Raw genomic sequence first — 26,965 nt, forward strand, 5'->3', positions numbered from 1 at the left:
CTTATGTACGTTAGTTTTAGAAACTGAAGGTAAGAAAGATAGCAATTCAAATGAAATACACGAAAAAGAGGAAAATGTTCGAAAAGTAGCGTGTTTTTGACTGACCTCAGACTGCGTGACATGTCACGAAAATCTACAGAGGCAGATGTTAAACGTAAGTTTGATATGATCCGATTTATTGGCTAATTTTGTTCGTTTCTGTTTTTCAACCAAAACAAATCATTTATTCTAGACCAGCTATCGAGAACCCGATCGTAGATTAATATAACTTTAAAATGAAGTTTTTATGTGTCATATTTTCCGAGATGCACGCAAGTTATCCCCCAGCAGTTCTGCGATGGGAAACGAATTACTCTCTGAAACCTTAGTAACGGTATGGTAAGATTACGTTATTTTACGCTCGCGTTACAAGTCACTAACCGTGACATGTTGAGACTGGGTATGAACTTCGGTATTAGATAATTTTACCAATGAATAAATCTATATACGTATATTATTTTTAATTGGAACTCTATTTCTTTAAAACTTTCCGGATATCCAGCACTGTAAGATACAATCAAGGTTTTCAAACGCGATTTGAGTCTTGTGCATTAAACTTGCACCAAGTCCTTGCAGGAGTAACGCCTGACTATTAACTGCACAACTTGGCATTATTTCGTCTGTCTGTGATCCCTACTAAATGTTATCAAAACTACGGTCCCATTTCAGCCGTTATGGTACCAGGGATGGTGTGAAATCCTCACCGAAAAACTGATCGTTACTTAAATTCTTCTTATCAAAGTCTGGTTTCCAAGCACCGGAACGAAAACGTACGTCAGATGTTGCGGCAAACAATCGCCAGAAAATGGCAAGCGTGGACGTTCTTCTGTTTATTTCCTGTTTATTTCAGCTCATTATCTCAGACAAGGCTAAACGAACACAGCCTGGAGTTACACTGGATATTCCAGCAGACTTTCATGAACGAATGAAGGTGTACGATGATTTTGTGGAGATAATTGCCGCGCCTTCCCATGCAGAAGCAGAGTTTGACATTGTTCTCCTTTACAGGACCAAAGAAGCAAGGCTCTTGTCTGTAGAAATCATATCAATCGGAATAGAGAGCGAAGAGCGTAATGAGTTCAAATACACGCTTATGGTGCTGCATCGTTCAGAAAAAACGCAAAAATTACGAGTGCGGGTTACACTCCGAGATTCATTGATGTATTTTGAAAACAGAGCTCTGAATATATTTCCAGATCTTTACGTTGAGCAGATTCATGTGACAATAACTTTGCTTGATCTTCTACCTGGTGGGTTAGATTCAAAGCCCGTGTTAGCTGGGGATTTTCTAGTATTGCCTCTAACCTCTCCGTGGAGAAGACCTCAAAAACCAGGCTTCAGTTTTTCATGGCCTTGGGAACATTTGATGAGACACATGCAGTGGAAGATTGAGAAATGTATGCATCTTAAAGGTACGTGTCCTACTGCCTTTAAATTTCAAGCCCCCTTTTCTCTTTCCATATCATCATTGATTGCAATATATACTTAAGTTTATTTTTATCTCATAATGGTTTTACAGATATTGTTGACTTGTTAACTTTTCCCGTTGCACTAACTGGCAAAGAGACAGGAGTTAAAAGGTATATCCTTGCTAATTTTCAATTTGCAAATTGGGAAAAGAATGTCACTTAATTTATGATTATCATCATCATTATCATCATGCCTAACATGCCTTTGTGGAGGCACGGTGGCCCATGGTGCGCTCGACTCTGGATCGAGTGGTCTGGGTTCGAGCCCTGGCTGGGGTCATTGTGTTGTGTTCTTAGGCAAGACACTTTTCTCTCACAGTGCTTCTCTTCACCCAGGTGTACAAATGGGTACCAGCAACTATGCTGGGGGTAACCCTGCAATAGACTAGCATCCCATCCAGGGGGGAGTAGCAATACTCCTAGCCACTTCATGCTTAGGAAACCAGAGTTAAGTGCTGGCCCCATGGGCCACTTGGGCCTGTATAAAGGCTTTACTTTTTTTTCTTACCATGCCTAACTTTGCTTTGTCCTAGAATTCTTCCACCACTTGCATGGCCTAGGGAAGAACTGGCTGAGGCACACAGCAGGAAAAAACCAAGGTGATACTAGTGTGTGTTATTTAATTATCATTCTTATCATATGACTAGTGTTGCTTCACCCATTTTTATTAAAAAACATCATTTCCTGTGAGAATTCTTCCAAATGCAAGAGGAAAAGTAGAAAGGGAGAGAATGCTGGCAATGTGATAAGATGCTTGATGAATAAAGGGGGTAAGTTTCTAGTAAATAAACTGTGGTGCTGCTCTGGTGGGAGAGTGTAGCAAGTAATTTATTGTTAACAACTAGGTTGAAAACATAAATTGGCCACTGTAAAGAGTAAAAAAAAGCTGACATTTCAAGCATTAGCTCTTTGTCAGACTTTTTACTCTTTCTGGTAGCCAATTTATGTTTTCAACCTAGTTGTTAATACTAAATTACCCGATAAGATGCTTATCGACTTAAAGTTAGTCAGGCTGGATGGGAAAATATTTGGCTCTTGGGAAGGGACCCCACTGCACTTGTTTCATGTAGTATGACTAGGCACCAAATATTTCCCCATCTGGTCCTCTTACTTAGTCTATAACTAATTTGTCTTGTTGAAAGTTTGTCATGTGTGATCCAGATTTACAAGACATTGATTTCCTTCATAGATTTACCATTTCAACATGGATTTTCATATTTGAGCCATGTCTTGATGGTCTTTGTGGAATTTTAAATCACAGAAGTACATCTCTTTTGACTCCATTATTGAGTATAACGTCAAATGGTAAGTGACTTATATGTAGGATGTTTTTATTGTTTGTGTTAGTTATGGATCTTTATATCCTAAGAATATTAGAAAGGGGGGGGGGGGGAGTTGTTGGTACATGCCCTGACTTAGTGGTTTATGTGCTTGAAAGCTGATGTGGTTGCTGTTACGTGTTCTTTGGCAAGACACTTCACTTCCATGGAGCCTCTTTCCAATCAGAAATATATAAACAGGTGGTGCAAGCCTGTTGATTGAAAATAACCTGAAAAAATGAGGATGACCTTGGATTGGACTGGTGTCCTGTCCAGGAGGACAGTGTGGTCAAAAATCTGTATATGTGCAAACATTATAGTGGCTAGGTGGCTTGCTTTCAGGTTGTCTTATATAAATTTTAGTCACCCTTGTAAGTCATGGTGTTTTAAAAGCTCTTGCAGGATGGGCCATCTGGCCTGTAAGCTGAGGTAATCATTTTCCTTTTTCCTTACAGGACTTCTTCATATTCAGGTACAATACACACCTGATCTTGGTTATGCATTTGTCATCAACAGTCGGTTGCCTCTCAAGAAGTGGGTTCAGATTGTGATGTCAGTTGATGATAAAACTATATATGTTTCAACCAGACACCACAATGGCCATGTGTTAGAAAAAGAGGAGAATGCTATCCACAAAGAGTGAGTTATAGAGAGAAAATTAAAGTTTTATTTGCAATTAATTAATGGTTTCCTTCTTGAAATAGAAATCTTGACTTCACTCTTGACTTGATGCTGTAACACTATCAAATTAAATGTTATAATATTTTATTGATACTCTGTAATTGACCCTTTAATCCCTGAGAGTGATCAGCATCTAATTTCTTCCCACAATATCACTCCTGAATCACACATTAAGGTCATGAGAATAAAGGAAATGGTCACTAGAGAAGGAAACTTTTGATTGGCAAATAAATTCTCCTTATCATCACCTTAGGAAATGTATGAAGAGCAGTGTGGAGAATATGCATACTGATGACAGGGTGTAAAGGGTCAATAATGTAATGCAACATGTTATTACCAAGGTTTCCTTATGGGTCATTTAATTACAAAGACACTGAAGGATTTTGGGTGCTTGGTGGCACTGAGGGATCCCAAACCTTCCAAGGAATCATTGGACACACACGTATATATAGGCGTCACCTCCTATTTCCAAACCAGGTAATAACATATCACTTTTTATAAATATTTAAATTCAGCCAATGCAAATATTTTGAATAACTGATGAGGAGTGAAGGAATTTGATAAACTTAGCCAGTAATTGATTTATGACAGTTATCCTGGAGAAAGTTCTTTTTTTAAATTTCTTGTTTCAGGTCTTCTCTCCCCCTAAGGATCATATCATGTTCCGCATGGGTAAACTGAATTTTCCATTATTACTTTGTGAATCTTAACTTTTCATCATTTTCATTGCCTTTAGTCACTTGCACTCCTCATTTACACCAACAAAGGAAGTAGAGAAAAAATTGATTTAAATTATGATTCAAATTTCAGCCCTTACAGATCACTCAGTTGCATGTGGTGAAAGGATTGTCAACTTACATGAATCTGTATTAGAGGACATTGAGAAAGAATCAGTAGAAAATGGTAAGCTGATGTTGACTTTGATGATAATTTGAGGTTAGAGACCCCATGTTCTAAATGTATACTTTTGCTAGTACTATTGTTGGAATGATGATTTGAATAAAGCTAAACCCAGTTAATCTTGATCTTACTTTTACATAATTATGCAAGATTCTCTGCAGTACCCAGTGGTCTTACCTATGTATAAGTAACATGTAATGAAGAGTGGAAAACTGTAGAGCAATTAGAACAGAGTAAAAAAGATTAAGATACATGTGGCTGTGGGAGCCTATCCTAATATCTGTAGCATAAGGTAACAACAAGTAATTCTTTGCCTCTCAGACAGGGTACATGTAAGTCACATGTTACTTTCCAGCAATTTTTAAAGATTACTGATACCCATTTACTCTCCCGTTTTGAGTCAACACAGAGATCAAATGTAGGACATATGCAATGGGATCAATTTTCCCAGCTGCTGAAACAGCTGCTGTCACACTAAATAAACCAAGAAGAACTGAACTGTTTACATAAATTTGTAAAAGGGCAACATGAATAGGGAAAGGAAAAATCAAGATGTTTGTACACAAAGCTTATTTAATTGTTGCAGATTTCACGTTGGTTTACCACTTTTTTTAACCTTAAAAAAAGTTCTTCTGTTTTTAAACGTTGCAATTTACTTGCTTGCATGATTGTCTATAACTCAACACTTTTAAGACAACTTGGTTCTGACATCCTGAAAGAGTGTCACCCAGTCATCAAAAACAGTGCACATTTGCAGATGTTTAACCTCAGTGTTTACTGTGAGAGAAAAATCTGGCTAAGGAATTTATCAAAGTAACCAGCCTTGAACCTGTGTCTTTCAATAACAAGATCAGGATACCAACCACTGATCCACTTTTTATGTACTCTCACTATGAATAAAATAGTTTTTTTGTATTTGTCCAGAAAACTGTGCAGCCAAACGTAGATCCCTGATGGATCTTATGCCAATCTTAAACAGAAACATCCAAAGCAAAGTTCCTTTGTCAGGGGAGACCCCAGAGGTGGATGCCATTATTCGGGAAGCCATGAGACACCATCACAATGACTTAATATCTATGGCAGAATTCCTATATCAGCTGGCAAATGAAAAACTGGTTGGTTGTTTTCTTGAAACTCTTTGTCTTCCCTTGGAAAATTGGTGAAAAATGCTATTTGGCAATTCTAACAAGATCTGACCTGACCCACTAACATTTGGCTCAGTGCAAACCTCTGTGTTAAAATTCAGTTATAGTTGACAACTACATGCTTTCTTTCAATCTTCAGGTTGATGATGTAACAAAAGCAAATGAGGCATTGGCCATTTTCAGAGTGTCTAGCTGTATGGGACACATCAAGTCACAGTACATGATGGGAATAATGAATTTAGTTGGGCTAGGTGTACCTCAGCATGAAATCGAGGTATGAATACCACAAGAGAATGGATTATAACATTAAGGTGTTGTTTTCATGGCCTGTCACATGTTACTTTTCTATGTACTTAGACTAAACGTTGTTTGTGTATACTTAGCCTATGTTATGGTGTCATCTCAGTGAAATGGGTCTGATAACATTTTGCACTGTACCTCTTCATTCTTTCAACTATTGCATATCCCACATGTTAGGCTTTCTCTCTTACCTCGTTGTCATTGTGAGGCCTGGGAAATGGTGGCTTTGCGACGTCACAGTTCGAGATAGGGCACAGGATTGACCGAGCGAAAAGGGCCTGGGAATAACAACAAATTAATAAGAGATGAAAACAGAACAAAGCGTTTTTTTTCAAACCTGATGAGGGAAGTAGGAATGGCGTGATGAAAAGCGCCAGGGTTTGAATCAAACGGGTCGTATGGAATTACCTCTATAGATACTCGCATCACAAAGAGTAACGAGAGTAAATTCCTAAAGAAACTGTGTTGCTGCGTCATTGGGGTAGTATGACAATATGATTGGTTTTATCAACTGAGTTGATAATATAAATTTGCCGCCGTAAAGAGTTTCTTGAGCTGACGTTTCGAGCGTTTGCCCTTCGTCAGAGCGAATCGTTAATTGCAACGAAGCTATTACACTATCATCCATCTTTTGTCATTTTGCACAGCTTAGCCATTCGCTCTGATGAAGGGCTAATGCTCGAAATGTCACATGGAGTAAGATTGGTTCGTTATTTCAATTACTGCAGGGATGGAAGTATTTGATGCTTGGAGCGGCTAAAGACCACGCCCTTAGTCAAATGGCTTTAGCTTACAGACACTTTATAGGAGCCGATGGATTACACCGAGACTGTGATATAGCTATAGGTATGACAATGTGGAACAAAACCATTGTTCAATAAACAGAAGTATATCAAGGAAGAAAGGTGTCTGTGCCTTCTTAGATGTCCTTTAAACGTACTAGTTCATTCCCAATTAGAGCGCACTGTGGTCGAGTTTCATGTTTTTTTAAACCAGAACAAAAGTAACTTGAGCTGTAAATAACAAAAAGATGGCAGGAAGCAGATGAGAACTCAGATTGAATACATGTAAATGGCTCTAAGCGAGGAAAACGCGAGTTAGCGTCGAAGTAGTCATTAGTTTTTGTTTTGCATCTGATCGGTTAAGAACATGGCGCAAGTTTCTTGACCAATCACGAGGCGAAGTAAGTCAAAACCATAATATTCGACAAGCATTTTGGTTCACGATAAGTATGGATAATTTTTTCAGAACTACCAAGTTGTTACTTTCTTGGACATGACCTGATTTGAGGTGTGATTTCCTTTCAGGATACTACAAGGCAGCAGCTATGACCACAGATAAACTCTTGCAGGAACATCAGGAAATAAATGTGAGTTAAATGCTACGAAGCTTAGCTCGCGAGGAGGCCCTCCTACAAGACGCGCGTTTCTCCGTCTGCGGCAAGATTTCAGACGAGTAGTTGAGAGGTTTGCTGTGGGTCTGGCACTAACGTGATTATCTGTCCCAGACCCCTTGCAGACCTCTCGCATAAGGTTTCATACTTTCCCGCAGGCGAAGAAACGCTTATGCCAAAGCGCTAATGAAGATGGCGTGCACGCAGACGAAATAAATTTATTACACCATCGTCCATATTTCTTCGTTTTACCCAGACTTGACCAATTCATCAGTTAGTGACGATTAGAATTGCACGATGACTTCACAGGTCATGTTGTTTACTTGTTTTTATTCCTAGACCCACTCGGAAGCAGTCCGCCTGGATGATTATGACGAATTAGCCAATCACAAAGGCAATGAATCTGACATGTTCCAGTGGCTTACCCATCAGGCTTTGCATGGTTTGACAGATGCTCAGGTGCGTTTCTTAATAATAAACAAATGAACATGTTATTTTTTGTCCATTGGAGAATGTTGGCAGAACGTTATAAAGGTTAATTCCCTGAACAGAACTCCCCTTTCCTCTCGTTGTGTTAAAAGCTTTCCATATTGTTTGTTTTCCTCGAAAATCTGAGGTACTAATGTTAGTTTGGTGCATTAGAACTTGGTGTGAATACATTATCTTCTTCAACGATATACTCGACGAAATATCTCGTTCTTGATTGGTCAATGACGAATGTATAAGTAAGTTCTAGAGTGCTCTAAGGGACCTCCTGTTTTTAAAACTCCCACAGAAAGTTTGCATTTATTCGTTCACGCGAGCGGCAAGCTTCAATAACGGACGCTTTTCGTTTCTGCTTTCCGGGAGTCCGCTTGCCAGCACTTTCACTTCGTTTATTCAAGACGAATTTGCCATGTCCGTCCAACATCTCCAAGGTTATGCCAATACCTTTTGTGGAAAATCGTCTTGAGGAAGACCCAAGTATTTCCGAGTAATCCCGATTATACATGTAGGTTTCGATACATTAACTCTGACAAAAAAAACCGTTGCAACGGTGTTAAAAATCCACTTGTCATTTTAGAACGTGCTTGCGGAGATGTATTATTATGGTAAACGTGGTTTGCAGAGAGATTTGAACCGAGCAGTGAAGTATTATCAGATGGGAGCCGATAAAGGAGACCCAGAGGGACTTTATAACTTGGGTGTGTCCCTATTAAGGGTAAGAAATAAACAAACTAGGACCAAATTCTCAGTTTTAATCTCAAAGAGATTGCGCAATGTCATGAAGGAAAACCAATGTAATGTTGAGTTTGTTTCAACACGTTATCGTAAGTTTCTCTTTTGTAACCGAGTATTTCTTTAAATCTAAGGCGTTAAAGCGCAGTGAGTTGATTTTTGTACTTTTTTTTAAAGGGCCATGGTGTGGAACAGAACGAAACTGAAGCCATCAAGCTGTTCCAAATGTCTGCAGAACAGGTACAAACGCATTTTTGACTCTTGGTTTACTAGCCCATGTGGTGTCTGCTAACAGTGGTGCGTTACCACTAGGAAATCATGCTAAGTCGGTCGTCCGGTTAGAAAAATGTTTCCAATTTCCACACCTCCTCGTTAGGTTTTACGTCACAGCTTTGTGATTCACATGACGTTATGCTGCGCAACATCGTTTTTGTCCAATTCACCAGCCCATAATATTTTTTCAACCACATTCTTACTGGAAATATATTATTTTGTCGGAAAACGAAATTATTTTTTATTTGGTTTGGAGTAGGACTTTCCACCTGCTTTAAACGCCTTGGGTTTTTACGAGGTGAACACGCGTCAGAACTACAGCGGAGCAGCGGATTACTTTAGAAGAGCAGCTGCAAAGGGAGACAGAGATGGGCTAACCAACTTAGCTGTGTCATATGACAACGGCTGGGTGGAAGGACATCCTCCTGATAAGGTATGGAGAACGGAAGGGAGAGTTGGGCACGAGGATTCATCCACTCTCAAGATCCAATCCGTAGTCCTCCTCCCCCCCCCCCCTCCAACTTTTACTTTTTCTTCATTATTTTAGAGAATTTGGTTTTGTTTCCAAGAGGCAACCTCTGGGTTTGTCTTCTTTCGTCAAGTATTTTTCGGATAATGTATTGATATCGTTCTTTCCAGGGGGGGAATACTTGGATTGATTTTTTTTTCTGATAAGTGCCGCTGGCCTCTTAGAACCTTTACCCCATAAGTGTATTCTGTGGCCAATTATAGACACCATCTTAAACACTTTTAGTTAAACGTAATGTTCGCGATCCTAACTTAATCACATCCTGTTTTGCGTATATCTTCTAAAGCCTTTTACGTAGGTCATCCTAAAATGAACAGACACATTTAAGCCCAAAAATCTGGAAAATGTGCGACCCCATTCTAGTAAGTAGATTGGAAATGCAACCCCATCATAGTCAATCCAGCCGTGAAAATGCCAGCCCATCTGGTGGCACATCCCTGCACCCCTATTTCTGGGAGGTGCGCCTCCCCAGCGCTCTTTATCTCAAGCTGGCGTATCAACAAAGACGTCGAGATACGTAATGTAGTCTCATTCTGGTTTCTTTTTTCTTTTTTCATTTTCTTTGGCAGAAAGAGGCATTCAAGTATTGGTTTGAGGCCGCTACTAAGGGTCACCCAGGGTCGTGTCTTACCGTGGGGGAAGGGGTCAGTAGTGGCCTGTATGTTGAACGGAACTGTCCAATGGGAGTTGTGTAAGTAGCTTAGTAGAGTGGCACATGTTTCAGCTAACGCAATTTTTTTTTTGATATTCATTCCGTTTATCACTGCTTCTCCTTTTGCAGTTATCTTCGATTTGTAGCCGAACAGAATCCTGAGCTTGGACGGTTAATGAGGCGGGGCTTAGAAGCATATTACCAGGGGAACATGTACGGCGAGTTATAATCAAATTTTTTAAATTTTTTTTTCAACTTTGCCGTTTGATTAGTCTTAAAACCCTCTCCAGCTGGAAGGCAGCTTGGACGAATTGTGAGTGCGTAATCCAGAGGTCCTGGGATCGAGTCCCGTTCCACAAGTTCTGCTAGTTGGGCTTTTACTCACGTGATGTTTCCTGTGGATTCTTTGTTTGTTGGAGCAGCTAAGCACAATTTTCTTTTCCAAAGTAAACTTTTACAGCCTTTTTACGCATTTATCTCCTAACCGATAAGGTGGAAACTTAAAACTTACTGCCCTCGGCACGTATTTAATTCGATGCCTCATTGGCTCCTTTCGACATTTTCCTTTGTTACGATTGGCTGTTGTGAAAACTTTGGTTGTATACTGATCTATCAAACTCTTGGGGAATTTTGATAAAGGCGTTGATTAAACAAATGTTTCTCCCGTACCCAGACCTGCCACGGCTAAGCAGTGGCAAGGGATCTCAGTTACGCGGAGGATCTGGGTACGAGATGGAAGAAATGGTTTATTGATTAAATATTGGCCTTTTGATTTCGGTGTTCTAGGTACCAGTCGCTTGTTTACTTTATCTTAGCCGCGGAGGTTGGAATGGAAGTACCTCTCTACAATGCTGCTATGTTATGTGAAGAAAATCAGGATGAGCTGAACGATGCGACCGCGGTGGACTGCACATGGCATTACTATAACCGGTCAGCGGCTATGGGCTGGGTGTTTGGTGAGGAACGATTATTTTTTGATCATTTGCTGGAACTTTCTCCTCACTGCATATTTTATATTGACAAAGTAAAACTTAGAAATGATGCAATGAGCTTTAATTAAATGCAATTTTTTTAAATTGTTCCCTTAAAGCTATGATTAAAGTGGGAGATAATCATTGGTATGGCAAAACTGTTCCTCAAAATATCACATTTGCTGCTGAAATGTATGCAGAGGCGGCGTCGAAAAACGATCTGCCACAGGTAAACTTCATCCATTCTCGCACCGAGGACTTTTAAGGTTTTAATTGTTCACTCTTGTTGTTTATCGTTCGTCCTCAGTTTACACCCGAAGACGCTTTTCTTTTTTTTTTTAACCAATTTTCGTCAGCGCACTGTAATCTGTGACGTCATTTTGGGTCTCTTGAAAGCGCAAAAATAACGGCGATATTGGTTTTGGTAGTTGTGGTGTATGACGTAAGGAGTCACGTTTGTCAGTCTCGTATTCTTGTAACACATGTGTCGTTTGGGATCGTTTGACTACACGGCTGAGTTGACATATATTGTCGGTAAATAAATCTTTATTAATTTTTTTTTTTACGTCCCACTCATATTTTGGACGCGGAATGGTGCCATACACTGCTTTAATACACGACGTAAGCCCGATTCTTCCTATGGCTTCTGGTAAGGAAAAAAACGGAAGAAAGTGCTGATCCGAACGTGGCGTAGTAGTGCGATAGTAGATAGGAAAAAAGGAGCACGATAACGAAGTATGTTAATATATAGCAATTTTCAATTAAGAATTTTCGTTGTTTGTCTTAAATTATAGGCGGTTTACAACTTAGCTTATATGGTTGAATATAACTACTCTTTGAATGGAATCCACTGGAATAGTGTCAATGAAGGGGATATCCTACAGGGAAACCTTACCTTTGCTGCGTCACTTTACGAAAAGTGAGTCTCTTAACTTTAAAACGGAATCGTGTCAGAGCAAATTTAATCTTTTTTTTCGTTATGGCTGTTTGTCTGTCCAGCGTATTAAAAAACTTGAACTACCTTCTCAAACAATCGTTCGTAAAACTGCAAGTAATGACTAAATCTCACTCTTTCCTCGTGCTTAGAGACTGTACTGTGTTTTTCCGCGCTTGGCACTTGTGTTATGTTTTTCTGCGTTTGACGCTCGTGCTCAGTTTTTCCGTGCTTGGGGCTCGTGCTGTGTTTCCCCGCACTTGGCGCTCGACTGTGTTTCCCGTGCTTGGCGCCCATGCTGTGTTTTTCTCGCTTGGCGCCCATGCTGTGTTTTTCTCGCTTGACGCCCATGCTGTGTTTTTCTCGCTTGGCGCCCATGCTGTGTTTTTCGCGCTTGGCGCTCGTGCTATGTTTTCCTACGCTTGGCGCTCGAGCTTTGTTTCCTGTACGTGGCGCTGAGTTTTCCTGCGCTTGGCGCCCGTGTTGTGCTCTAACGTACCTCACGTCCACGCTTTGCACCTGTTCTTACTGCGTGCACCATAAAACGTTGTAGAACATAACGCGCAATTACTTCAATTCCCTGGTAGTAAAATTTCGCTTACATTTCAGATGCCGAGATGCTCCAGAAAACAATAATGAATCTTTCTTACCGTGTGCATTTGGGATTGTGAGAATCCAACTAAAGATGTTTTGGAAAAATCACACAGTAATAGCTCAGGTGGGTTCAGGTCACCTCATGCCGCTCGATGATGTCGCGTTTGGAGAAAAAAAGAAGATAAGAAGCTGACAATTGTTTCTCTTTCCGATTGTTTTTAGGTGACTGCCGTAACTGTTACGTTTCTTGTTGGAGTGTGTACTGTTTGGAGTTTTTTCTCCGAAAGAAACGGACTCTGATTAAACGACGAAGATAAAACAAAATTATTTATATTATAGGTTAAAGTGTTGGAAATTCAAATTTCCACCTCTGTTTTCATTTGATTGTACCTTTTTGGCTACGATTTTTAGAGAATAAATCTAAGATGTATTCTGTGTCGTTCAAGTATTATATATATGCACTTTTAACTTAAAGGGCGTGGATAGGAGTTTTACATCAGAGGGCAGTGACAATTGCCTATGGAACTCCCCCTCCCTGTCCTTGTACTTTGAAGACGGTAAAAGATGGTTGAATTCTTTAGCTTGGTTCAGAAAGTACTGGATGGGAGTCATTATCAAACCAATATGAAAAGAAGCTTCTCATCTTAATGTACAAAGTAAATAGGAATATTACCCCAGATAAAATAGCAAACCTCTTTAGTATTGCCAATCCACACTGTAACTTCAGAAATAGTAATCACTTTGTTCTACCCAAATACAACCTGGACATTGGCAGAAATTCCTTGAGATACAGAGGCCCGGTAGCTTGGCAACTTACCCTTACCTCTCGCAAACGTTCCCACTCCCTTAAATATTTTTAGTATTGTAATTTTAATCCCACAAGAATCAAGATTGTAAATATCTTCAGTATTGTTATTTTGAACAAATTTTATAATAGAACACCTAGATAGCTTTAGCTGAATAGTCCAAAGTTTAGTCCGTAGGCCTTTAAGAATCAAGATTTTTAATATTTTTAGTATGTAATGTTGATCCGATTTAATAATAGTACACTTAGGTGGTTTTAGCTGAATTCCGTAGACATTAGGTCCACATCAGCCCCTGGCTGCCTTTACCTACTATACCAAGTAAAGTATGTACGTATGTACATGTACACACGTACGTATGCTGGGCTTCTGCCCAGATTTTTTTCGATTTTGATTGGACTTTTCTACACATTCTGACGCCAATTTTGTCAAAAAAATTCGTTTATTCTGTTTTGACCCATAATTGTGTGCGGTCGTGGCAGCACAAGTGAGACGCACAAAGAGGTTCGTTTTTTAAATGGGTCAGAAGCAAGCGGTAAACTGCGGTATCGCGACTCGCAGAGACCTATGCGTGGGAAGGCTCAAGCTGGGAAAACATCATACGCGTACTCATATGTGCGTACATGCGCACATGCGCACATGGGTACATGCCACGTTCGTACGTACATGCGGCAAACCACGGTACCGCGACGCGTGACGGTATCGCGGCGACTCGTAGAGACCTCTGCGTGGTAAGGCTCACGTGGGAAAACATCATATGCGTACTCATGCGCACATGCGTACGTACGTACGCAAGCACGCATGTACGCACGTACGCATGTGTACATGTATTGCACATATGAGTGCGCGTATGTTTTTTTTTTCTCAGCGTGAGCCTTTCCATGCATAGGTCTACGAGTCGCGATACCGTCGCGAGTCGCATGAGTCGCGGTACCGCAGTTTACCGCTTGCTTCTGATCCACCGCTTGCTTCTGATCCTCTTTGTGCGCATGAGTGTGCGTCTCACTTGTGCTGTCACGCATGTACGCACATATGAGTATGCGTATTGGGCTTTCCCAGCGTGAACCTTCCCACGCATAGGTCTCTACGAGTCGCCGCCTCTGTACTTTGAGAAGTGGTTCAAAGCTTTCATCACTGCCACTGACTCTCTCTCCATGGCGGCACGAAAGTCTTCTTTGGCTCCCTTGTTAACTCCTCGTGTCACTGCTTTACTGCAAAGTAAGTAACCGGCGTCAAATAAGTCAAGAATAAGTAAACTAAGTAAAGCATAAGTAACAACGGATCTCTAAAAACAACGCATGCACGTACGTGCATACGTACGCACGTACGTACGCACCCATAATTCGTCGTACAATTGAGCGAATGTTACCGAAGAAATTATCGATGATCTTCGGTTCGCATTTCAAAGTCGGGAATTTCATTTAAATTACAAATGATCTTGGATATCAATATTCACATGCTCCATCAGTTTTGCACGTGGAAAGAGCCTACGAACTGCAGGAAATTTAAGAATCTTATTAAGCAACTCTGGGATCAGGAAACGCGTCATTTCAACCCCATTATTTCAGGTATCATCCATTCTTCGAAAGTTGACGTGTGTTTCTTCGAGGTTGCTTGAAGGAGTGGTTCAAATTCCTCGTCGAGGATTGATGTGATTGATGAATGCCTTCATTTTGTTTCTAATTTTCTCAAGGTAAATAACTTAACAATTAATTTTTTTGCGGAGAAACAGCGTTTCTAGTTTTTGCCCTTGAGAACCAAATAAACCAAAGTTAAAAGTGGAAGCAATTTTATGTTAGATAGCACACAGTAAGACAAATGTTTAATAGCAGCCGCCATAACAGTTCATTTTGAGCCACGTGACTTTAGGGATAGCAGCGAAAATTCGTACTTTACTCTTAATACATTGGTCGCTTATTTATTTATTTATCTCTTCGTTTCTGATCTAAACTTGTCACCATATGCAGATATTTATGTCAGGTTTATAATCTTGCTGGTTCAGCAACCCTCAAATCTCGCCCAACAAATAGAAGGTGATCTTCAGACGTTCTTTGAGTTTAAAAACTTTTCTTGCATACCACAGATTTTTTTTATAAAATGTAGAAGCTTACTCCTAACTAGGTTAGTTTCCTAATTTTTCATAAAAAATCAACTCTACACTTGTAATTATGATTTGCATTTAAAACTGAAACCTGGATTTAACGAATGATTGTTGGTGAAAACAAACTGAGACGTAGAAAGTGAAGGAAAACTGGGTAAAATTTCCGCAGAGCTCCACACTATTGTAAAACAAATCTGTTCTCCCACGGGCAAGGTACTGTTTTTGTCATTGTTTTCTCTATATAAGAACTGAATGCGCAATCTAGTATGGGACTGTGCGGAAATTTTACCGAAAACTGCCAGCAAAGAATTGAATCTATTCGTTTGTTAAATTTCTTTGATTTCTTTCTAAATTTATCAGTAGTTTACAGTGCTGTTACTTTGATGAATCAAACTCTCTATGTTTAAAACATTGCTGTTAAGTAAATATCTAGTCATAACCGCGTAGGCTGCGATCATGACATAACAACAGTTTAACTTGTCTTACACTCCTATGAATATACATGTCAGTGCTTTATAGTAAGAATGAATTCGGCAGTGCCATTTTTAGAGATGTTCTATTACACGCTGGCGTTACAAAATTGGATGCAAATTGTCATGGCATTATTCTAGTATTCCCAATTGCGACACCTCCAAAACATCTGCTGTAAAAGAAATGGTCTGAAAGTAGAAACTTTTTTGCATGATGTTGTATTTTATTTTGTTGATCTTTATTCAAAATGGAGGTGAAGGAAAAGGAAAAAATTAGGTCATTTGATTGTCAGATAATATTCAAAGATAGAAAGGCGTTTATTCTATAGCAAGTTTCTATCATTAGCCGACAAAGGACGGTCGGTTTTACCGAACTAAGTAAAAAAAAAAAAAAAAATAGAAAAATCTGGACCCTAATTGTTTCTCAATTCAATTTTAAACTCTAGTACTTTTAAGGGCTTGGTAATTCACATTTTTCTTGCGTCAAAAATTCTTATCCTTTTTTCCATCATTTTCTGTTAGGTCCCATGATCTAAAGATCATTTTGAAAATAGAAACTTTTTTGATAAATTGTAAACACGCTGCCTGCTTGTTATATGAAATTCTTCTTAAGATCATTTAATGAGTTTAATACTCCCTGACCAATTTTATTTTTTACAAAATTTCAACTTTTTATCTAATTCGACAAAAAACCTTAGCTTAATTAAAAAGTGACTCAGCTCTGGAGACTGAAAAAATTGAAATAACACGGGCACAAATTAGTGTGGCAATTCATTTTCATTCGTGGGTAGTTTTATTGTGCGCTTTTCCATCTATTTTCCGTGTTACTGATTTGAAATTGGTTGCATTAGAGAACTTTCTCATAAAAAAGTTGTAATTTGAAAGATATTCTTTGGTTGTAATGGACTCTCCGTCGATTTCGATGTATGAGAAGCAACAATTTCAGTTTGGATTTTATGTCGCATATTGGGACGTACATGTATTAACGTTGAAAACAGTGTTGAATACGATTGACCTGTGAGTATTTTAGAATTATTCATCAAAGTACAGAAACTGTTTTCTGCGTCCTTCCACCTTATCTCGTTGCCTGGCGGGGGTATGACGAAATGGAAACCTAGTTTTTATGGAAGTATTCAATAGTCAATTGAATTAAGGATATTAGAAGTAACGAATTCGATGAAGAATTAAATTGCTTTATTTCATCAGGGAGTGACTATTTAGTGGATAAATGTTCTCGCCAAAATTTTGTCCACGCTTAATTGTTTTTAACAAATGCATTTCACCGAAGTTATTTACGGAAGGATTTTCATAAAAATACATGTCACTGGAAAAGTTACTGCTTTTTATTCATGAAACACGTAGTTCAATGATAGCATTTTTCTCTTCCATTTCTATTTAAATATTCATTGATTCTCACGGATCAGCATTTTCCAAAGAGAAGCTTGCAAAGATGGGTTGATTCCAGGGCGTGAAATTGCGCCTAATACAGGCGCCAATGCCACTAAATTTTTCCCTTTGGCGACCAAATCCTGAAAATTAGTCGCCAAATATGCGATTAGAATGTTTCATCATAACCTTACTTAGAGATATAGTGAACTAAAAAGATTTACAAAGATAAATCTGCGGCAAACTTCCTCGTTAAGTTTGTTTCCAAAACGCAGTACGTTTAAGCTAAGACGATTCTCTGTTTAATTTTTGTTCCAATTTGAAAATAAACTCGTCAAAATCACACGCTTTGGGGAACTTTTTTGTGGTATAAATAGTATTTTGCTAATGATAAAAAGTAATGAAAAAGGCTCTTATAACAACTGAAGGTGTTTGTACTTTGTAATAAAATATGTGCTTATTGTTCATCGTGGTGTAAGATAGGAGATGAACTTTGTTCGTTTGTCTCACGATAGAGTCACTTTTGATATACTACTATCAGGCGATGAGGTCGATTGTTTAGGTGTCGCTATTTGTAGCACGTTGGAATGCTGTTATTGGTTCATTTCGATCCTCATTATTATTCCGGTTGTTAGATGGTGTTCCCTCATACGTCCTCGTGTTTGTAATTGTTCCAAGTAATTTTTCGTAGTGTGACGGAGAGAGAGTGCATGTATATTTTACATTAGACCAATTAAACTTATGTAAAGTCTTGGGTGTTGTGACATTCAGGAAAGTTGTAAAGAATAGTATTATATTTTGTTTGAACCCTTTCAGTAATGATTAGAGATGGGCACATCACTCCCGTCGAAGTGAGAGTCGACACGGAGCAACGAAGTATCTTCGAAGGGAACGAAAGTAATGTGCAGAAACTGAAACTCTGCTTGTTTTTCTTGCTTGTATTTATTTATTTATTTATTTCTATCCAACTTGTAATAAATATGCTATCAAGGAAATCCTAACTGTAATTAAGTTGAAAGAAGGATTATCATTCAATCCATTTGTCGTATTTGTCTGTTCGTCTTTTCAGGTATTTTGATATAAATTTTGTGCTATTCGTCTCTCCAGCTAAAACCATTTGCTTAAGTGCCCGCGCTTCATACAACCCTTCCCAGAAGTTCACACTCTTATTAACCCTCTCTGTAGTTGCTATGGAAATCGTTGGCTCGGGACACTCGAGGTGTTCCTTATTAGCAAACCGAGGGGGAGGCGGTGGATTTCGGTTTGGATCTTTTTGATGAGCGCGCAGTGCCTCTTGCCGTTCAATAACACGGTCGCACACGTGACATTCAAACCCAGCGTACATACGATGACCGAAGTTTACTTTGTCCCATTCCCCCAACACACGCCACGGTCTTTCTCTCAAAGATTTGTGTAGAAACTCGTTTGTGATTCGCTTTGGATCCTTGTACTCTAAGAACTTCGCGTACTCAGCATCGTTCGAATTAAGATGTTTTAAGAACTCTGCAAGTTCTTTTGGATCACTAAAGTCGCTCACAAAAATCCCCGATCGCTCGTTTGGCATCCAATCTTTTGCCACAGGCGATCCCATGACTATGGGCACCGCGCCAACTTGAAACGGTCGGAACAGCTTCTCTGTCATATAATCGTTGCAAATTGCATTCTCGAACGCGACGTTGAATTTATACTGAGCAAGAAACTCATAATAAGCTGGATCATGAAGCTTCAAGAAGCCGTCAATCTCCGCGGGCATTTTACGGTTATTCAGGCAACGGCCGTAGGAGTCAATATCAATATGCTTCATCAGTTCTTTGATGTATCTCTCGCGGTCTGACGGTGTGTGGCAGTCACTTTGCACGTAGACAATAGGCGCAAGACCCTTCTCTTTTTGTAACCTAGGAAAGAGAGAGAGAGATAAGGTTTTCTGAAATACGTATCAAAAAACGATGGTTTAATGTTAATGAATCTAGTCACCGAAGGCATGACAACCACAACTTATTACGGTTATGTAGCGTAAACTGACTATCAATGTCGTTAACCCTACTAACTAAGGACAGCAACCTGAATTTTTACGTCTCGGCAATCTCAGGTGAAAAACAAATATGAGAAAAGAGATTGGGGTAGAAGTATTAAAAAATTACGGACCTGTTTTTCTCTTGGATGTGCACCGCGGGCGTATCCGTCCAGTCATTCAGATCTTTGATGTAGTGAGTGGAAAGTGGATAATCAGACTCACGGCGAAATGTGGCAGTGTGATTAAAAAGACTAAAAATATCAAACAAAAGTCACAATGAGCAGGCGCGTTCAGTTCTAAAATAAATCTCAGACACTAGAGTTAGCCACTCACTACACGCTGGATAAAACTATAGACTTCAAACAATTTTTCCTCGACTTTGTTTGTATTTTCGAAAGTTCTCCTGGTCTTAAACAGTGGTGGACAAATCTCTCTAAATTTTCAAGTTTTTAGCCCTCTACAAGAACACTGATAACAATCCCATTCCCGTCATACTTACACTAGGGCGTCTTCGTATGTCAACATCCAGTTATTTTTTGGCGACTCCTCGTGGAAAATCGCCCACTCGTCCCAGGGTCTGCGCGGGAGTGGCAAGTCATCCGCGCGGAGGTCTGTGCCGTAAAAGATGAAGCCGCGCGTGGCGGGGTCGTTTTGGAGCCCGCGGTCGATCGAGGTGATGCACGAGCCTTTCTCACAAACAATATGATGGTTCTTTTGTTGGCGGTCATGCGGAAAGAGATCATTTGTCCACCATATCAAGATGGGCTCCTTGCCTTCGGGTATTAAAGGAGCCGAGTCTCTGAGGTAACGCGATGTCTGCTCGTGTTCAGCTGATGCTTCATGAAGATGGGCTGAAGACAATAACAGGCAAAAAATGTTAAAAACATCTTCTCCGCAACTTCTTGCAGGCGACGCTCGTGAAAGGAGTTTTAACATCTATAGTGGCCAGTTTTGCAATTGAAATAGAGTTTGTGGTGCGTTTACCATGGTCTGCAATTTGGTATCAACAACAAAAAAAACTGCTTTCATCGCTGTAAAGTACTTGCTACAATGATATAAGCGACAAAAGTACACAAGGCAGTTGATTCTAACGAGATTATCATTTTAAAAATCTTTCCTTCTTATTTTTCTGATTTGATTGAAATTCCTAAGCTATACACTTTCTCCTATCAACGTTGTATAAGAAGAAGAATTATTTGGCGAGGGCGGAGCGAAACCAAATGAATGAAGGGTGCAATTTGTCCGAAATTCATAAAAATTGATATCGGTCTCCGCCCCTTTGATGTACGTTGTTTGGGTCAGACGTGCTAACAAGTAACGATAATCGCCTATTTTTGGTCTAAAAGGGATCACACCGCGACATAGCTTTTCCATTGCGAGGTTATGTTAACTCACCATCTTCGTCCAGAGTACACTTTCCTTCAGCAGAACAATGTGAGTGGCCGTTGTCATCACTTGTCGCTGTCGTTCCAAAATTTGCCAATAAGAGCACTGCTGGTAAGACATGATAAATGCATCAAACTTTGATCACAGGCAGAAAAACATGCAACCAGCGCAAAATTCAGGAAAACATTCAATCAGTGGTAAGCGCAACAAAGCATGCAACTTGCACAAAGCACAGGAAAACATGCAACTAACGCATAACACAGGAAAACCTCTGCAAACTGAACTACTGTAAAATTGGTCCTGTCAGTTTAATGTCCTAAGATATGCAGGATTCAACTTACCATAAACGAAAGCAAAGATTATGATTTTTCTCATGGTCTTTATTTTCACTTGATCAAATCTAGATAGAAAGGAGAACATGTCATAAATAAGCGTTACGAGCGCATTTCTACTGTGTTTCGGTAAACCAAACCAATAACAACTGTCAATCCCAAGAAAATAAAATATCACTGACATGATGCCAATGAGAGCTCAAAGTAACAACGACCATACTGATTGAAACGTGGGAAAACATGAGAGATCAGGTCGCGATAGTTTTAAGTTTTGTGTATGATTAGTTAGGGAAGGAACAAGTTTTCTCGACCAATCACAGCGAAGTAAGGCAAAGCTAATGCAATCCCGGATTACGATAGTCAATCGAAAATTCTGTCTTTTACGATCTGCTTTTTTTTTCAGTCCATTTCAGATAGGGTAATTAGAGTTTTACAACTTTTTCTTTCCTTATTTTTTTTTTTTCTGTAAGAAATATGATGGGAAACGCAGAAGTATTTCAGGTTGCTACCTCACAGTGGATTTATCAGTTACTCGTTCGCCATGACGCCATGAAAATTATCAGATTAAAAGGCGTTACCAAATATTCTGCGCAGATTGCATGCTAACATTTCTCTGATATTATCAAAGCCATAAAACAAAATGACGATGTTAAAGATGAGATTCCATTTTTGGTCAAAGAGAGAAAAGTTTTTGCTTAAATATTTCAATAAACTTCATTTTAATGCTCTCGGAAAAGATCTGGATTACCGGATTAATAGGAAAAGCTCTTAGCAGATAATTAAAACAATGTGTTTCTTTGATGAAATATCAGACAATTATGGTCGGAATGCCACAAAGATATCCATTTTCTTCCATGTGTGGTTAGTGATCGATGACCTTCGATTTGAACGGACGAAATTAAGATTATTTTTTTCGATTTGACCAAAGGGTTTTGTACTGAAAGGAACACAAGTCAATAATATGCGACTTATTGGCAACTTTGAACCAATTTCGGATCTATTTGAAGTTAAAAAGACGATTTTGTGGATTGAGCGAGAAAGTAATTAACCTCTTGGTCTTTAAATTGGCTAAAACGAAGTGTAAATTGATTCCACTTCAAAGCAAAACTCATACGTTTGAAGACACTGCAGAAGAAACTTGGCGCTGTTTACGTCAGTTGCTGAAAGATTTCGGTCTTTAATTCTCGTCCCCTACAAACTGAAGGCTCACAAACGCAAAGGTGCCCAGACGGTGTTGTCTCGTCTGTTTACATTCAAATGCCTTTTTGACAAAAAATGTCTCGAAGACAGACCAAGAGGCTCTTAAAAAAAGCGTGCATATTTGCAGTTGTTGGGGTGGTAATATTATCATCTTTTCTCGTTTTGCCCGGCAGCTTTGGCCCACAGATGGTAAGCACAAAAATACAAGGACTACAAGAAAAACCACAACTCAAGATGGAAACCACACAATCTTCTTTCATAAAAGAATCTTATTCAGCAGAGGAAAAGGACTTTATGGGAGTTTCAGCAGCTGATAACTTTTTTCCTCTTCAAAAATCGCGTCCCGAGCGGTGCTCAAGAATTCGTGAGGAAAAGCTACAGTTTTACGAGATTGTTCAAGGATCTGTAATTTACTCGGCTTTTCTTGACTACAGATTTAAAGATCAGACATTCATTCGAATGATTTCAATTTTTCCGTCGTACAGTGAGTCTCCTCAAATGTACTGCCACTTTCTGGACTTGAGAACAGAAGAGTATTTTACCAGTGTAGTCGAAATTGAGGAACTCGGCACGAACGATGGATTTACTTTTCAAGGGTATCTGTCATCATGTGATCTGCCGGACGAAATAGATAGCTACACATTGTGTTCGGTGAATGTTTCCATGGAACCCGAGTCCTTCCGTCAAACAGACGAGAACACCAAACAAATTCCCTTACATGTCTCCGAAGATCAACCAGTAGATACGGAAACTTACGGACTTTGTATTCCGCCAATAAGCGGTGAAATATCCGCTGGAAGACTTGTTGAATTTCTTGAACTCTCAGAGATATTAGGAGTGTCACATTTCGTGTTTTATGATGCGAACCTTTCTGATAAAACCCTCCGAGTTCTCCAATATTACCAAGAAATAGGGGCTGTAACTCTGAACCCGTGGGCCCTGCCACAGAACATTGCTTCGAATATTCAAGATGATGGACAAACCGTTGCTCTGAATGACTGTCTGTATAGAAACATTGACCGGTTTAAATATGTGGCCTTTAACAAACTGGAGGAATTTATCGTTCCGGTTCAAAGTAAAAGGACTCTTGAAATCTTTGAAACTGAAAGTGACGAAGACACCGCTGGTCTCTGCTTTCAAGGATTCACTTTTGATACATCAAAATTTGAGGAGAAAAGACCGCACATTCTTCTCTACACGCAGCGTTATGCCGCTAGGACTAAAGCCCCGACGGAGGAATCAGCAAGGTGTATTGTATCCCCTAAAAATGTTTTTTCTTTAGAATTAAATGCAATTTCTAACCCGTCAGAAATGTTTTACATTACCCGCAACGTGGAAACAAGCGTTGGTCATGTGTTCCGTTACGGAGAATGTAATTATGACGAGTGTAATAGTTCTTTCCAGGACCTCACCATGGCAAAATACCGTGAAGAGTTGGAAAAGAGATTTAATCTAACAATGATTTATTTACAGCAATATCGTGTAGTATGAGAAATTCAAGAAGGAAAACGTTGCAGGTCCTATTAGCAAAGAATAGTGATACAGTCAAAGGCGTTGCTTTTCCAGTTGAGTTAACCTTTACACCCTAACATCAGTATCTATATTCTCCATACTCTTCTCTATACATTTCCTTACGTCTGGACAAGGAGAATTTGTTTTACAATCAAAGCATCTTAGGTTGGCGATCATTTCCTTTATTCTCGTGATATTAATGAATGATTCAGCAATATTACTGTAAGGAGAATTTGGATGCTGGTCACTCTTAGGGTTTAAAGGGTTAAGGACCTGTCATCATTTATTGCCTGAGGGGAGGGGTGGAGATTTTCTTTTTTTGGGGATCACAAGTTTTTCAAAGGAAATAGAGGGGGTATCGGTAACATAGCCAACAGAGCATGAAGGCGGGGGGGGGGGGGGAAGTTATGGAACATTGACTGCCAATGAGGGGGATCATAAGAATACTACAGAGCCTTAAGGGGGGGATAGGTAAAATTTATAGTGAAACAACCAAAATCCTCCAGCCCCTCCCTGGGGACAAATTATGACTGTTTCCTTACAAGGCTTTCATTAAGTACATGGCCATGGTATTTTTGGCGCCAAAAGAAGAACCCCTCTAAGGTGAATCAGTGACAAAAACTAAAGAGCATCCACAGAAATGACATTGAAATTGTATCACTGAATTTGAAAGCCAAAGCAAAGAATTTTTTTGATATTTTCAATCCTGTAAGTGATTGACATGTAACCTCTCCCTATAACTCTTTATAAAACAAGTGCTTAAAATAGATTATCTATTGGCTAGGGGGTTTAATATTGATGCAATAAAATCTCTCAACAGGTGGCAGGTGAAGTGTTTTTTAGGGGACTACAGTTGGGCTGTATTGTCTTAGGACAATTTCTAGAGGAAAAGTGGGCGTTGTTTTAATGTTAACCTTCAATGGTGTGGAAGACATGGTGGCTTGGCAGTCAGCACAATGAATTTTGGAAAGAGGGATCTGGGTTTAAGCCCTTGACTAGGTCATTGTGTTGTACACCCCCTCTCCCTCCCCCCCCCCTTCTCATGAGATGACAGACAGACAGCTCTCTAATATAACTGAATGTCTTGACAGAGTATTGCTAATCGGGCGCATGTTCCACTTTATTAAAAATTGGTCTTTCTATTGTATCGTTTTGCTATGTATTCCAAGCACTTAACATTATGTAATTGCTTAGTCTGAAGCAGTTTGTTTACCTCATCCCTCGGTTAGATCATTTCTTAGTGGTGCACCCTCCTTTCAACAAAAATCCTGGATTGCCTCTGAGTTGTATTCTTGAACAAGATAATTAAATCCCAACCCAGGAGTGAAAAGAGATAAAAGCAAGCTGCTGGGGAAATCGGAAGAGGTAACCCTGTGATAGCTCTAGAATGGTATCTCAGCTGAGGTGGACTAGTAATAGTCTGATATCCCATTCACACCAAAGCTTAAACATTTCTTAAAGCTGTTTTGTTTAACACAGTTGAAAGTTGTTTTCTTTATAAAAGCTGCCTAAACAAATGTCTGTCAACTTTAAATCTAGCACATTGGAAAGACAATGGAAAACTCAGTTTTTCAGTTCTTCAGTTTGTAATTTTTATTTCAGTGGTTAAACTTGGTTTACAAGATATGTGTTAGTGGTGTGAATGGGGTGTAAGATGCTTTGTTCCATGAAAAATGCAGTTTGGCAAAAGCAAGGATTTCAAGTTTCTGTCTTTTCCACAGTGTGGTACATGTAAATCCCATCTTGTTGTATTGTTTTATACTGGCCACAGTGAACAATTTTTCTCTTAAACTTCTTATTATTGTGTACATGTAAAGTTCGTTTTCAAGTGTCTATGTCTGGCTTTACAGCTAATGTGGGACAAACTTAAAGCAAAAAATAAATAAACAATTGATCTATTGTTGAAAATATTACTTCACAAATTAAAATTCCAACCTAAGGAAGATAGAAGATGATCACTAGGATTTTCTACCCATGACATCAGACCCATAAGGTTCTTACTTCTCTAGGAAAAACGATTTTTTTTTTTTTTTTTCACAATCCCCTCAGACTGCCCAGTCTTTAAACCTGTTGGTTAGCTGATGCTAAATAATTATGTAGATCCTAAGATTAGATTCTACAATTTATCAAAGGCAGCTGTCCTCCTCATTTCTAACTCCCTCGTGGGAACAAATGAAAATTGTTTAACCCCACGGTAGGATATATTGGTCAACAAAGGGATGTTGAAGGTTGCCGGTTCTGAAACCTTTCAATCAATATCTTCACAGTAACGTTTGACTTTTGAATAAAAGATGCAAATAAAAATTCGTTTAATTCTGTGCCATATTTCCTTAAAAGAAGCCTGTGAAGCATTTTCAATCATGGATAATAGATGACCACTTGAAAAAACATTGATTCAAAGGTTAAAAATGTAGAAATAGCATAGAAAACCTGATAGTTGACATATTGAAATTTGATTTGTGTTGTCATATCGAAACGAATTCTCTCCAATTTCAGTCAAATAAATTGAATAGGAAGGAAAAGATAATTAAATTACTAGTATCACCGATCACAAGCCTTCTTTTGGTGCACAATTCTCCTCATAATCGAAGTAACCTCGAGTTCGTTAGCTACGTACATCAATGGAAATTAGCTAAGTTGAGAGGTACGACGCCTAACATCGAACAGTCACACGATTGAAAATTGTTAAAAACAAGTAAAATGAGCTCACCTCTGGGAACCGTTACTCGAATAAGCCGTATGGTCTCACACAAAGCATAACATTGCCAAGAAACAAATTCCACAGGCAGGAATGCATAGATCTTCGTAGAAAATCCAAAATTTCCCAGGCGTTCCTACCCTAAGTTCCAGTTCTCCTTACGAGATCACTCGTGAGGCACGGGTATGAGTGAAGAGCTTTGAAAAATGATTGGCTGTTTATATTTCAATATTTTCTGTCTTCATTTATAACCTTTCAACCATAACGAAATTATTCAAGAGGTTCACATGTAGCCATAATTTTACTGGCTTGTACTGACAGCATAACAATTAATTTTAATTTGCCTGGCTTTTGAAAGCTGAAGGTCAGCTAGAATTTTTGAGCTAGGAACAAGACCACTTAGAAAAAGTTTGTTAATTTCACCATCCTGTCACAGAAATTGTGGCACATCAACCTTACGGGTGTAAATCATTAAAAAGCAGATTTAAAAATGTCAGTAAATAAAATATTTTGTAACACCAAATGCAATGGAATTTTTTGTTAAATTATGTGAAGGGGTTTATTCAAACTTGAGAAATTTGCATGAGGCAGGACTCTGTATTCTTTTCATCATGTTTAGCAGCAGTGTGAAGTGAATGTGAAATGG

The 26,965-nt window shown here is 39.1% G+C and overlaps 3 protein-coding genes across 4 annotated transcripts; 2 read left to right on the forward strand and 1 right to left on the reverse strand.

The window, feature by feature from the left end:
* Positions 1 to 614: 614 nt before the first annotated feature.
* LOC113675370 (protein sel-1 homolog 3-like) lies at positions 615 to 12,852 on the forward strand. The gene is made up of 23 exons (XM_089210717.1): positions 615 to 1,451; positions 1,559 to 1,619; positions 2,042 to 2,107; positions 2,698 to 2,813; positions 3,283 to 3,466; positions 3,850 to 3,985; positions 4,141 to 4,180; positions 4,319 to 4,411; positions 5,333 to 5,523; positions 5,693 to 5,827; positions 6,582 to 6,699; positions 7,161 to 7,222; positions 7,586 to 7,705; positions 8,310 to 8,447; positions 8,642 to 8,704; positions 8,997 to 9,170; positions 9,836 to 9,957; positions 10,048 to 10,131; positions 10,705 to 10,874; positions 11,009 to 11,118; positions 11,684 to 11,808; positions 12,433 to 12,541; positions 12,640 to 12,852. Exons 1-23 carry the CDS (start codon positions 845 to 847, stop codon positions 12,715 to 12,717), a joined length of 3,102 nt encoding a protein of 1,033 aa, XP_089066843.1. The 5' UTR covers positions 615 to 844; the 3' UTR covers positions 12,718 to 12,852.
* A 5,248-nt stretch (positions 12,853 to 18,100) lies between these two features.
* On the reverse strand, positions 18,101 to 26,469 carry LOC113675366 (GDP-fucose protein O-fucosyltransferase 4). 2 transcript variants are annotated; one of them, XM_027191938.2, is made up of 6 exons: positions 26,332 to 26,469; positions 20,919 to 20,977; positions 20,587 to 20,682; positions 19,691 to 20,042; positions 19,323 to 19,442; positions 18,101 to 19,072 (listed from the first exon to the last, which is right to left on the reverse strand). In XM_027191938.2, the coding sequence occupies exons 2-6, from the start codon at positions 20,950 to 20,952 to the stop codon at positions 18,205 to 18,207; spliced, it is 1,470 nt and encodes a 489-aa protein (XP_027047739.2). In that variant the 5' UTR covers positions 20,953 to 20,977; positions 26,332 to 26,469; the 3' UTR covers positions 18,101 to 18,204. The 2 variants fall into 2 exon arrangements, with proteins under 2 accessions (XP_027047739.2, XP_027047738.2); XM_027191937.2 differs by having other exon boundaries at positions 20,587 to 20,685.
* LOC113675367 (beta-1,4-galactosyltransferase galt-1) lies at positions 22,037 to 24,768 on the forward strand. The gene is made up of 2 exons (XM_027191939.2): positions 22,037 to 23,356; positions 24,442 to 24,768. The coding sequence occupies exons 1-2, from the start codon at positions 22,185 to 22,187 to the stop codon at positions 24,491 to 24,493; spliced, it is 1,224 nt and encodes a 407-aa protein (XP_027047740.2). The 5' UTR covers positions 22,037 to 22,184; the 3' UTR covers positions 24,494 to 24,768.
* Positions 26,470 to 26,965: the final 496 nt, after the last annotated feature.

The sequence above is a fragment of the Pocillopora damicornis genome, chromosome 6, assembly GCF_964200805.1.
Source record: "Pocillopora damicornis chromosome 6, jaPocDami1.2, whole genome shotgun sequence".
In the NCBI taxonomy this organism is placed as follows: Eukaryota; Metazoa; Cnidaria; class Anthozoa; order Scleractinia; family Pocilloporidae; genus Pocillopora; species Pocillopora damicornis.